The sequence below is a fragment of the Oryzias latipes genome, chromosome 14, assembly GCF_053564925.1.
Source record: "Oryzias latipes strain Hd-rR chromosome 14, Olatipes_Hd-rR_3.1".
Taxonomy (NCBI): domain Eukaryota; kingdom Metazoa; phylum Chordata; class Actinopteri; order Beloniformes; family Adrianichthyidae; genus Oryzias; species Oryzias latipes.
Window position 1 is genome coordinate 28,815,645 of NC_136250.1, and position 12,810 is coordinate 28,828,454.

At 43.2% G+C, this 12,810-nt stretch overlaps 1 protein-coding gene across 7 annotated transcripts in view; it reads right to left on the minus strand.

Moving 5' to 3' along the window:
* Window positions 1–2,278: 2,278 nt before the first annotated feature.
* Window positions 2,279–12,810, minus strand: part of emsy (EMSY transcriptional repressor, BRCA2 interacting) — a 28,961-nt gene continuing 18,429 nt past the window's right edge. For 3 of the 7 annotated variants that reach the window (XM_078930845.1, XM_023962450.2, XM_078930846.1), the window contains 7 exons: window positions 10,446–10,659; window positions 8,943–9,110; window positions 7,396–7,548; window positions 7,030–7,190; window positions 5,297–5,851; window positions 4,793–5,188; window positions 2,279–3,150 (listed from right to left, as the gene is read on the minus strand). In XM_078930845.1, the coding sequence (XP_078786971.1) occupies window positions 2,968–3,150; window positions 4,793–5,188; window positions 5,297–5,851; window positions 7,030–7,190; window positions 7,396–7,548; window positions 8,943–9,110; window positions 10,446–10,659 (1,830 nt within the window). In that variant the 3' untranslated portion in view covers window positions 2,279–2,967. The remainder of the gene's footprint in view (window positions 3,151–4,792; window positions 5,189–5,296; window positions 5,852–7,029; window positions 7,191–7,395; window positions 7,549–8,942; window positions 9,111–10,445; window positions 10,660–12,810) is intronic. The other 4 variants (XM_023962451.2, XM_078930848.1, XM_078930847.1 and 1 more) reach the window with 3 other exon arrangements.

The following is a 12,810-nucleotide window of genomic DNA, read 5'->3' on the forward strand; positions in this document are numbered from 1 at the left end:
CTGGATCACTTTCAACATGTGGAGGAAACATTGCAGCCTGGTTTTTGAGACCACGGCGAGAAAAACGTCAGAGAGCCGCCACAGACGGACGCCGCTCTTCAGGAGATGAGGGTTCATATCTGTCAGTGGAAGACGTGATCAATGCCAGACGCGTGTTTGAAATTCAAACCAACTTTAAGTCAAAAACGGTGATCAGTCATCCGCAAAGAAGGATTTTGAACCTAACGCTTCCAACTTTTGCTGAAAGAAACACAAAAAGTAGCTTCAAAATGGAGAAATGTTCTGGGCTTTGGTTGTAAAATCTGTGGATTTCTTGGATGTTGTGAGTTTTTGTACCATCTTTAGCTTCAAAACAGAAAGAATTATTCTGTAAAATGAAAGATTTCAGATTAAAAGCCTCCAAACTCAACTGAAAAGCTCACCTTTCTCACAAATGAAGCCAACGATTATATAAATAAACAAACAGGTTTTATGTAAAAAAACTAAAAAACTAAAAAAAAACTTCAGTGTGTTTTAAAGTGTAGCAAAACAAACAAAAAAAAAAACAACTGTTACTGAGACTGTTTTCATCCAAGAGAAAAACCCAACAAAAATTCCAAAACAGACTTTTTTTTTAAATAGTTTGGTGCATAAACGATGATAAACAAGAAGCATTAAATGGTACCAGCTGCTCCTCCCACAAGCTTTAGCAGGAGGCCAACAATAAAGGAGGACTGGAAGTCCATGCCAGCCATAGAAACATCCAGGAGTGTATAAAAACATTGACATTTGATCTTTAAAGGGAATTTAAGGATTTTTCTTATGGTCCACCTCATTAATGTGGGTACAATCATTGCAATGTCAATGTCATTGGTGTGGGAGGAGCTTGAAGCCTTAGTCCCAACAGCCCCTACGAGTGAAAAATGGTCAAACCTGTCCGGGCGACGGGCTCGAATATCGAGGTAGTGAACCGCTCTGTGAACCCGAAGAGAGAAAATATTTCTGTACGTGTTTTTCTATAGGCGTGCTGCAGGCGACATGTCGTAGAAAACAACACGTCACAAAATCCTGTGCAAGGGGCCTATTAGAACTGTTCCCGTGAAACGTGCGCGCTCTTTGCCGCCGTCTGACAGATAGGAGTGAGGCGTGATGCCTATGTATCAATTCATTAAGGGGTCAGTACTCGCAACCTTACCAACGAGTGTGGACCTGTGGGGACAAAGATTGTGTCTGAATTCCCGCCCTACACCAAACTACATAGTGCGGCACTGTGTATTGCCCTGAATTTTAAAAGCAATTCGGACACCATGCTTACTACTTTTTTTTTTTTTTTTTTACGTCGGGCATGACGTCATCGATTTCACAAAGTTAAAATCTAATTGATATGAGCGTTTTGCGACGATTATTTATGAGTCCACCGTCTTCTGAAGATAAAAACGTTGATGGTTTATTTAATAAAGAACATTCATTTTAAATACATTTTTTCTGGCAAAAATTGTTCCGACGCAATGCATTGTGGTCTATATTTGACGATCTAGTGAGCATCGATGCACACTGGTTTTCGCTGAGACTTATGGGAAATTTCTAGGGCACTGGATTTTGGAATTGTAGATTTGGACAGCACTACAACATGGCATATAGAGAACTATATGTAGGGGTTAGGGAGGGAATTGGGACACAACCAAAGGCTGAGTTTGAACTCATGAGGTCTCTAAGCTGGGATGTGGGTGGAGTTAGATAAAGAGGTACCGCCCCTTTTAACCAGCCTCTAAACCAGCGTAGGACGAGTAAAAAAAAAAGGTTTTGTTTTTAATTTCCTATATTTTTTAACTAAATCTCTTGTAAACGTTATTTTATTGATTTCTTCTTTTTACGGAAACATTTAGGTTCAATTGTTATCTGTACATGCCTAAAAGTTTGTTTTATAGCTCTTTAAAATGTATTTGTATCCATTAAGGTTAAGCTGCTATTCACTGCTGTGTTCTCAAAGATGTTGGTTTATGCGGTTCTTCTGCTCTTTTTTAGAACTGATGCTAAGTAGGAAACATACATTTCATGTGTTTCTATTTATGAAGATTGTTATATTCTAAACATATTTGGAAATTCTGACCAGGCGCTCCGGACGCTGCAGGGAGGAATCGGGTTTGTCAAAGGCAAACCTGCAGGTGCAGGAAATGCAGATTTCTTTTCCAGAATTCCCAGCATGCCATTGCTTTGCCTGTAAACATAGTTAGAAATCATCTCAAAATGAAGAAAACCTCGAGGAGAATTGGTAAAAAGTTGTGACACAAACCACAGATTTAACTGAAAACTGTTTTATGCTTTTATGGACCAAACAGAAACAGACATTTTTTGTTTTTCGATGCAGAATCTACGTTATTCATTTCCTATTCAGTGGAATTATTGAACTGGTTACTACGTCATCTAGTTTAAAAATATAGAAAATAACTGAAAGTTTAAACACGCTATGCAAAAATAAATGTTTACATTTTCACAGCAGCTCTTTTTGAGCTATAGAATATATTTCAAACAAACAAACAAACAAAAAGGTAATTTTCATTCTTCTTCAGTGAACTGGTGAGATTCCTTCCTGGTTCTGCTTCTTCAGAAAAAGCAGGATCTCCTCCACCTTTGCTCTCTCTGCTGAATCCCGGGAGAGTCGGGAAGTTTAACGTTACAAAGTCGGTAGAAGAGGACAGTTTATGTGACAAAGATCTGTACAGCCATCAGCACAGCCAGGGATTTCTGAAATACAGCGGAACAAAAAAACAGCAACTCCCCAACCAGTCAGCGCTCCTGTAAACGCCCTGGAGGGTCGTGTGTTCGGAGCCGCTGCCGCCTTTCAGCCGCGTGCGAGTCAAACGCTTTACGTTTGGTAATAAAAACCCCGTCCTATCAGTTCAGAGGGCCAAGGAAAACGAGCAAAACGGCATTAGACACACAACCCCCCCTCCGTGGGTCTGTCTCCTGATTTGGGGGAGGGGGGGACTAGGGCTGGTCAGGGGGACTGGAGGTGGCGGCCTCATCGTTGCTGCTGTCCACCTCCTGCTCCATGGGGCTGTCCTCCTCCAGCTGCTGGCTGGTGAAGTTGGTGATCTCCAGGAAGCCGCTGGGCTCCACCACCACGTTGGACTGGCTGGAGTCCGGCAGGATGGAGTACTGAGGGATGACCTGCAAAAACCGCATCAGTCAGACTACTGGATCTTCCAGGCCAGCAGGACACTCAAAACCCAAATATTTTTGTCTGTTTTGCGGAGTTCCCCCTGAGATTCTTTCAGGTTTTACACCTGAACCCTGATCCAGGTTCTCTGTTTGAGGTGGAGTCTACATTGATGGAGTCCACATTGGTGGAGTCCACATTGGTGGACATTGGTTAAAACAGGACATTGTTTCTGTGCATAAACCGTTTGATGCGCCGCCGTAACCGTAACCAAAACCTAAACCTTCCTCCGGTTCTGTGCGGCCCAGAGAAAAGTTCAGCACGGACTGCATGTATGTAGAAAATTACGAGCGAATAAATACGTTCTAAAGAAAAGTAAGGAACTCCTTAATGTGGTCCGGGGGGGGGGGGGGGGGGGGGGGGGGGGGCTGTCAGGTTTCCTGCTTTCAAGCCCGGTCATTGTCCCGCCCCCAAGAGTCATATACCCCACTGTGATTGGTTGCTTTGTCAGCTCCACGCACGACGATGAAAAAGTGTCATTCATACAAACTGGCGGGCTGCAGTAACATTAAACCTTCATATTAAGGCGGGGACCGCAAAATATCATCTTGGGGGCCGCAAATAGCCTGCGGGCCGCGAGTTTGAGACCCCTGCTGTACACTCTGGCACTGGTACACCAGCCGCAGGTCGGAAGAACGAATCAATAGTTCGCTTACCCATAGCTCAGACGCACATATCAGGTTGTGATATTTGTCTCAGTTTCCTTCCCACAGATGTTAACGCGCACTCGATTATCTCTAGGCCCCGCCCCCTCCACGCATTTTAGCCACTCACAGTGGCTTTCCCTATTCTTCTCACACGCAGTGGCCGCCTCACAGACAGGTATCACGCGAGAGTGTACGTCCTCGCGTTTCATGAGTATGTGCGCGAGTGTGTGTGCCTGCCTGCGTCCGTGTGGGCTTGCATCTCATTGATTATTTCATTGATCATTGAGGTGCCCCTTCCACGTTTAATGTATAAAAAATACGAAGGGTGGGGGAGGCAAATTTACTGGTAGCACACGTGCGACTGGATGTAAAATTCAGTCGCACACTCTCAAATTTTGGTCGCAAAATGCGACCAATTGCTCGCAGTCTGGAGCCCTGCATCCGTCCAGTTCTGATCCAGATTCCCGCTCAGACGAGGAAAACAAAGACGTTCATGGATCTATTTGTCTGCAGGAGGATGATCAGAATGGAGCAGAGCAGGGGGCCTATTTTCTACGCCACCAATAAGGTTTTTTCGCACCGCATTTTTTTGCTGCTCCTGATTCACAACGATTTGAATAAAAAAATACTAAAAAATGTAATTTTAAGCTCAATATTTTTTACAACTGTCCTAAATCGTCAGAAAAACACAACAACATGTTATAAGCACCCAAAAACTTTTTTATCGGAGTGGGTCTTTAAACAATGTTTGAGATTTTTTACATCATAAATTGGAGAAACGAAGATTTGAAGCTAAAAAATTACCGTATATTCTTTCTTCTTCTTTCCTAGCAAAAGAAGAGTGAAGAACGCTGGTTCTGGATCTCCACTGGGAGGAGGAACCACTGTGTTTTATTTTGAAAAACCCCTGTGGATTGTGTTCGCAGGTGTGGCTGTGTGAGCGCACCTCAATGACTTCCAGGTCGTCCTTGCCGCTCTCCGCCGGCAGGCCCTGCATGCGGCCGAACTGCTGCGGCTTGGAGTGGCGCATGGCCACCCCCGAGCTGCTGATGAACTGCCCCGCGTCCAGCGTGCCCGACACGGCCTGCACCTCCAAGGCTTTGCCCAGGGGGCCGCAGTCGCTGGAGGAGTCCACCACCATGGGCTCCGTGCTGGGGTCGATCTCCGCCTCAATCATGGAGATCTTCAGGATGTCCGACACGGAGGGCTTGTCCCCTGAAGCCCCTGAGCTGGACTCCGGGATCAGCTTAGCCGCCGCTTCCCCGCTGCTGAAGACGGGGGATGGGTGGCGGGGGGTCCCGAAGGTGATCTTGGTGACGGTGGCGCTCTGCGTGATGATTGGCTGTAAATGTGAGATGATGTACGTTAAACTGAGAACCGCGGCAGCAGAAGGGAAGGGGGACATTAAGCCACGCCCCCACCATGACTCCGCAGAACCAAAGGCACTCACCTGGCTGGACGCCGCTTTCTCCGTGCTCACGGGGTGGTGCGCCTGCAGCGGAGGGGGGTGGGACATGGGCGAGTGCAGCGGTCTGTGGTGGGAGGTGGGGGCCTGCTGGAGCTTCGGCAGTTGCGGAGTCACAGTTGTTTTAGTTGGCGGGCTGGGGGTCGTGGCCTTTGTTGCTGACTGAAACGGCGGAGGGAGGGGCTTGTCTTTGGGGACTGGCGTTAAAACCTGCGGCTTGGGCGGGGCCACCTCCCTGGGCTTGAGGATCTTCTTGGTCAGGAGGGGAGTGGCAGAGGAAGAGGAGGCCGGCTGGCTCGTCTGGGGTTTGCTGTGTAGTTGCAGGGGTGGCGGCGTTTGTTGGACAGGCGTGGAGGAGGGCCGATTCTCTTCGGCTTCCGCCTTGCTCAACGACGGCGGCGGTTGAGCCGCCAAAAGCCTGGGGCCTTCTGAAGACGTATGACTGGAGCGGTAAAACAAACCGGTCTGCGGGTCCAAGGTGTCCCCCTCCAGCTCGGACGCCTCCAGCCCGGTCTCCGTTTTGGCCTGTGGGTCCGGCACCTGAAAACGGGCCAAGAGAGTCTGAGCTGAGCGCCGGAGGGCGGAGTCTGCAGAGGCAGAAACACGCCAGAGGCCAGGAGAACCAAAAGATCTTCAGAAACTCCTTACTTTGTTGTTTGTACAAACCTGTGATGCATTCAAATGCCAGTTTGATGTGGGTTTCTGCAGTTTTACATTCAGACACTTTTCTGAAGGAGCTAAAGGTGAGAGGAACGTTTTCAGATGTAATCCTTTAACAAAGCTCAGTCCGATCGTTTTACATCATAGTTATTCTGTGTTCCAGTCTTTGCTGATTCAAGTTTCCTTCAGTAAAATTCAGACTTTGAAAGAAAATCAATTTGTGGTTTTAATTTAATGAAATGTTGAATGTTTGCTCATAATTTTACAAATTTGTTCTGGTAAAGTTTGACCTCTGTATAGTCTCATTTTACGACTTTTTTCTCGTAATTTTTTTTAAGTCGAAATGATTTGAATTTTTTACCTTTTTCTCAGAATTTTTTGACTAAATTCACAAAAACATATGAACTATTTCTCATATTTTTTACAGTTTTATTATCTTTAATGTTGATTTGTTTCCTAACAACATAATTCCGTGATATTATGACTTTTTTCAAAAATTGTACTGCAATATTCCCATAAAATAATAATTTTATGACTTTATTCTCGTAAATTAGGATCTTTTTTTATAAACCTATAACTTTATTGTCATAAAATATGACTTTTTAAAAAAATGTACATGATTCCTGTAAAACTTTGTCTTTTTATAACTTCCTTTACGTAAAATTGTGACTTTTTCTCATATAATGATTTTAATGAACTGTTTATCAGTTAAATACAGGAAATAAAAGATGTTTAATGATTTTAAATCCCCTTTTGTTGAGTGTGTGGTGGGGGTGGGGGTGGGGTGGGGGTGTTCTTCTGTAAACCTCCACTAGTGGCCATTTGTGGAACTGCAACTCCTGGTGATTCCAGGTTTGAGTCATATTTGTTCACAGCTTACAAACTTTCTGTGCAGGTCTTACTTGTGTTTTTATTTCTATGATATAGCTTATTTGTATTATGGGATGTCTCTGTTGTTCTTTGTAAAGAAAGCTGTTATTACTCAGAAGTCGTTCATAAAGCCGTCTTGCTTTGTTTTCTGGTGTTTTCCAGGTTGTTCAGGCGTTCTTTATACTCACCGCTGGCGACACAGAGGCTGAGGCCGGGGCCACGGCGGTGGCGGCGGCCGGTTTGGTTACCCCGGCAACCTGGGTGCTGCTCTTTGAGGGCTTCCCTAGCTGATGGCTGGAGGACATGACCACGTTTTCGTCCTCTGGAAACACCCCCACTCTGGTTTTGGCTGCAGTGGAAACAGTAGTGATGATGTCAAGTGCATGGCAGGACTCGCAGGCGCACTCGCGCTCACATAACCGCCTTCCGTTTACCAAAGGAAAACCAAAAAGGGAAGAGGTGTGTGACCGCGTGACCAATGGAAGGTTCAGCAGACTTCTTTTGTATTTTCCCCTGAATTTGCTGGCTCACAGCCGGAAAAACATCTGGATTACCTGCTGACTCACTTCTGGGTTCGGCTTCGGACGTGGACGGTCTGGGCGACTCGGGGCCGTGTTTCTTCTCCTGGGCCAGTTGGATGGGAACCGCCATCTGACTGAGGTCGATGGTGAGCTGCCTGGGTTTGGCGTCGGCGTTGTCCTTCACTGCTGGAACAAAGAAAAACGGTTTTCTACAACAGCTGGGACTTTTCTTTAGCACCCAGCTGCTTAAAAGAATGAATTGTGCTTCCTGAAGTAAGCTGGGGTCTTTGGACACCTTTCATGGTCTCCATTACGCATAGCTTGTCTTAAAAGGCAGTGACATCATTGCAAAAACTAAGCAGCAAACATTTTGAATTTTATCTCAAACATAAACAGCTCAAATATTCAGCCAAGTTCACATTAGTAACATATTATTGAAATCAGAAAAACCTCCAGATGTTTCATAAAAAGCCTTAAGCCACCTCTTATTTATTTATTTATTTTTAACTTGTCCTTCCAACAGCTGGGCAGACAGATGAGAGCTGAGGGCCTCTCGTGTTGGACATATTTATTTTAACAACAGGGGTTATGAATCTTCAGACAAACCAGAGGTATGTCTGAATAAACCCCTTTTGTAATCGAGGCCAAACTTTATTCATTTTAACCATATTTGAAAATCTCTTGTGTTGGAAAGAAAAGGAAAGAAGGGAAGAAGAGAGCGGGATGTTAGAGAGGGGGGGGGGGGGGGGGGGTAGGAGGGTGATTATAGGGGGGAGGGGGGGATAAAACCATGAAGTAGCGTAAAGCAACAAGTTTCTGGATGGTTATAATCATTACAGTGAGGTTCAGATGGACTACAAGTCTATAAGGGGCGGGGCCTGTCCACACACACACACACACACACACACACACACACACACTCAAATGTTATAAACATACCTGTTGGCTCCAAATATGTCCACATGTCAACATGTACACAATACAAATACTGGGGGGTTGTTGGCATTGTGTGTGTGTGTTTTATAAGTCTTTGTTTTCACTTTTGGTATTTGAGTTGAAAAATGAATAATTTTGTACGCATATTGTGTTACATATGTATGAAAGGTGCTTTTATACTTAAAGTTTTGTTTGATAGCACAAAATAAAATGAATACCTTTAGGTTTCCCTCAAACCTGTGGGTTCTAACATTTCAACTTTGAAGTAATGCTTGTTTTTAACTTTTATTTAAATCTACTTTTTATGTAAATAAGGACAGGAACGTGGAAAAACAGGGGGGCTTTAGTGTGAACAGGTGACAGAACCGATTCTATTCTCAGCATCAGAACCTGGAAATCACCTGCTCTTCAGCTGAGTGTCACATCTGCTCAGCAGCTTAGATTTCATGCTTCAAAAGGCAATTAAGCCTCTTTGGGGGATTTCAAATCACGCGTAGAAAAACACCAGCTTTACAAGGATGTATGTAAACCACCCCATATATCCTGGTTTGAAAAGAATTCTATGGAAACTTTCCAGCCTCTCCTGTTCTACGGGTTCATGACTGCGGGCCATCGGCTCAGACACTAAACATCGCCCGTCTCACCTTTTGTTTGCTGGAGCTCCAGAAGAGCTCTGATGGTGGAGGTGGCCGACTGGGATTCCCCGCCACCTAATTCCTGGTAGATAACCGTGGGGCTCGACTCCACAGCCACTTCCTGTTCAGCCCAATCCTGCTCTCTGGAGGACACAAGGTGCACTACAGTCTGCACCTCTGAGGAGCATCAAGCAGCCAGAATTATTCCTCAATTCATCTCAAGCAAAACAAATCACTGCAGGATTTCTGAGGAGCAGAAACAAGCGATGGATTCAGTGATTCACCGTCATACGAGCACTTCCATCCCTGTTAAATGTTATTGTTAAAGAATTGTAACTTTCGTTAAGAATAAAAGTTAATTTGACAAAACATTTCAATAATATATTTGGTAGGATTCAGAGTTTTAAGGGCTAACCCTAACCCTAAAGTAGAATACAGCAAAAATTAAAATAAAATAATAAAAATAATATGTTCATTTAAATGAAAAATGAAAAGAAAATTAACATTTTATTTACTGGTGAAAAAAAATGATCTACAGAAATTAAAACAAAAAAAAAAGACATTTAATTAAATTAGTGTGAACCAGAAGTTTTTGCTCATAACCACAGTGACCAATCAGAACCCGGTTTTCAGCACTCGCCATTTGTGTTTGGATGGATCAATCGATTTGGATTAATGCTCAGACGTGACTTTAGAGACGACTAAATGACTGACAAGCTGATTACTGATAGTATTTTGCTCCAATTCCACAAAAACAAGAACTTTCAGTTTCAGGTCATAAAATACATCAATTGTTAAAATGTATTTCTATCACAAAGAAGAAAAAATAAACTTTCATTTTTAAACAAAGGCTGATATAACACAGGACTAAATAAATGCTTGATTTCTGCCAAAATTCTTTTTTTTGTCACATTTACTTGTTTTAACATTTTAAAAGTGCTCTTTAGTCAGTGCATCATTCATTAATTTAGGATGGATGGATGCATGAATAGATGCAGCTAATCTATAAAAAGTGTATCATTTGGTTATTAAGAATAAGAAATTACAACTAACTAATTTGTAATTATTAAAAGGTGTCAGTCATTAAAATAAAATAAAAAATTAAAGTTACAGAAAAGTGTTAAAACAAGTATAACAATAATAATAAATATCTATTTTTTTCTAGTTGTTAAAATTAAAAAGTACACAGACTCTTATTTGGTCTCCGTCACTCTGATCTAAAGAAACTTTTTTTTAAATTCACAGTGGATTCATAAATTGTAAAATGTTCATATTTATATTTATTCTAATTCTAAAAATCCTTTTTCTAAGTTTTAGGTGTTCATAACCATTAAATGTCAAAGATATGTTTTTTTACCCAAAGACCTCCTGTGTTACAGATATTACTGTAAAAATTGGGGGAGGAGAGGGGGGGGTGTGACTGATGATCACTGCTGCTGCATGATCTAAATGACACTAAAACTGTGTATCGGGGGGGTTGGGTAAGACCGCTTGAAGCAAACAGAGACCCACCCTGACCGCTGGCGTGCGGGGCCTCGCCGGTGGAGCTGGTGGCCTCTGCCAGCCCACCCGCCTCGTCCCTCGCCGTGCCGTCCTGCCCTGAAGACTGAGCCTGGCTCAGCTCTGTGGTGGAGCGGGTCGCCTGCTGCAGTGTCTCCGTCACAAGCTGCCTGGCCTGTTCGCTCACCACCGCCGTCTGGAAGACCGGCTTCGGCTTGATGAGAACCTGGAGAAGAACCAGATGAAGGCTTTGAAAATGCAGCCACTGAGGTCCTCAACAACTTTTCCTTCATTGAGGACAGTTTGGAAAGGAATTTAACGTTTCTCAAACCAAAAATGATTTTTAAAAAATCAGTAACTTTGTTTTTGTGTGCATAAAAGCCAACAGGAAGTTAAGTTTCAGTTTTGGTTTCTGGTTACTTGGAGTTTTCTATTGAACTCAATTCAGATTTTAACAGAAATCAAGTTTGATTTATGCTAAATTATTTACCAGCAGAAACAAGCTTTAAGCAAAGTTTCTGTACTTGGAGTTTCTTCTGATCTGCTGCAAAAAACGAATGTCTTCAAAACAAAAACTCTAGCTTATGCATTCGCTCATATTTAAAAGGTTTAATGTGTAAATTTGTAAAAAAAAAAAAAAAAAAAAACATTTCCCCAAAGTCTGAATTAATTAATCCATTTAGGGAAGAGGGCCCAGAATCGTACCTTATGGAACTCCACAAGTAATGTTTGTCTATTATTATCTGATAAGATTAAACAATAATTCTCCCCAATAATTAAGATTTTTCATCACATAACAGTGAGAGTTCCATCAAACTGATGTCCATTTTGTACAATATTGATCCAACAAAAATAAAAAATAAAGGTACTATCTGCAGCCTGATGCAGTTTTACCTGAATTTATAAATTAATTTGACGTTAATTCTCTTAACTTTCATCCTGAGTTATTGTGAGCCTCCTGCTTCCATTGAGATTTGTAAAACTCTTTTTTAGCAGTTTTTAGTTATTGTATAGTCGTGGCCAAAAGTTTTGCGGATGACGAATATTGGAAATTGCAAAAGTTGCCGCTTAAGTTTTTATAATAGCAGTTTGCAAAAATTCCAGAATGTTATGACGAGAGACCAGAAGAACTGCACAGTCCTTCTCTGCCATTTAAATTAACTTAATCCTGCCTTTCATTGCTGTCATTGAAGGACCTGCTGAGATCATTTCCGTCATCCTCTCGTTAACTCAGGTGAGAATGTTGACGAGCACCAGGCTGGAGATCATGATGTCAGGCTGATGGGGTCCAAGGCGTCCAAGAAAGTCCAGCAAGCGCCAGGATGACCTCCTAAAGGGGATTCAGCTGTGCCACCACTGCAGAGCTGCTCAGGAACGGCAGCAGGCAGGTGTGAACACATCTGCATCCCAGTGAGACCGAAAATTTTGGAAGATGGCCTGGTGTCAAGAAGGGCAGCAAAGAAGCCACTTCTCTCCAAAAAAGATCGGGGACAGATTGATCTTCTGCAGAAAGTCTGGCGAATGGACTGCTGAGGACTGCTGCAAAGTCAGATTCTCCCATGAAGCCTCTTTCCGATTGTTTGGGGCATCTGGAAAAAGGCTTGTCTGGAGAAAAAAAGGTAAGCGCTGCCATCAGTCCCGTGTCACACCATAGTAAAGCATCCTGAGACCATTCATGGGTCCATGGGAGGGGACTCACTCACCATTTGGCCCCAAAAACACAGCCATGAACAAACAATGGTACCAACACACCCTCCAACAGCACCTTCTTCCAGCAATCCAACAACAGTTTGGCGTCCAACAATGGATTTCCAGCACCATGGAGCACCGTGCCATGAGGCTAAAGTGAGAACCAAGTGGCTCAGGGACCAAAACGTTGAAGTTTTGGGTCCATGGCCTGGAAACCCCTCAGATCTTAATCCCATTGAGAACTTGTGGTCAATCCTCAAGAGGCGGGTGGACAAACAACACCCACGAATTCTGACAAACTCCAAGAAGTGGTTCTAAAAGAATGGGTTGCTGTCAGACAAGATTTGGCCCAGAAGTTGATTGACAGCATGTCCAGTGGAACTGCAGAGGTCCTGAAAACGAAGGGCCAACACTGCAAACACTGACTCTTTGCAGAAATGTCACGCAATTGTCAATAAAAGCCTTTGAAACGTATGAAGTGCTTGTAATTTAATGTCAGTAGATCCCAGAAACAACAGAAACAAAGATCTAAAAGCAGTTTAGCAGCAAACTTTGTGAAAACTAATATTTGTCACGTTTGGCCGTGACTGTAGACGTTCACAGGAAACCTCATGAACATTCAGTGTTAAAAACATTTTTAAACCTTCAGAGAAGAAACTTAAGTTAGTAACATTTACGTCACTGGAAA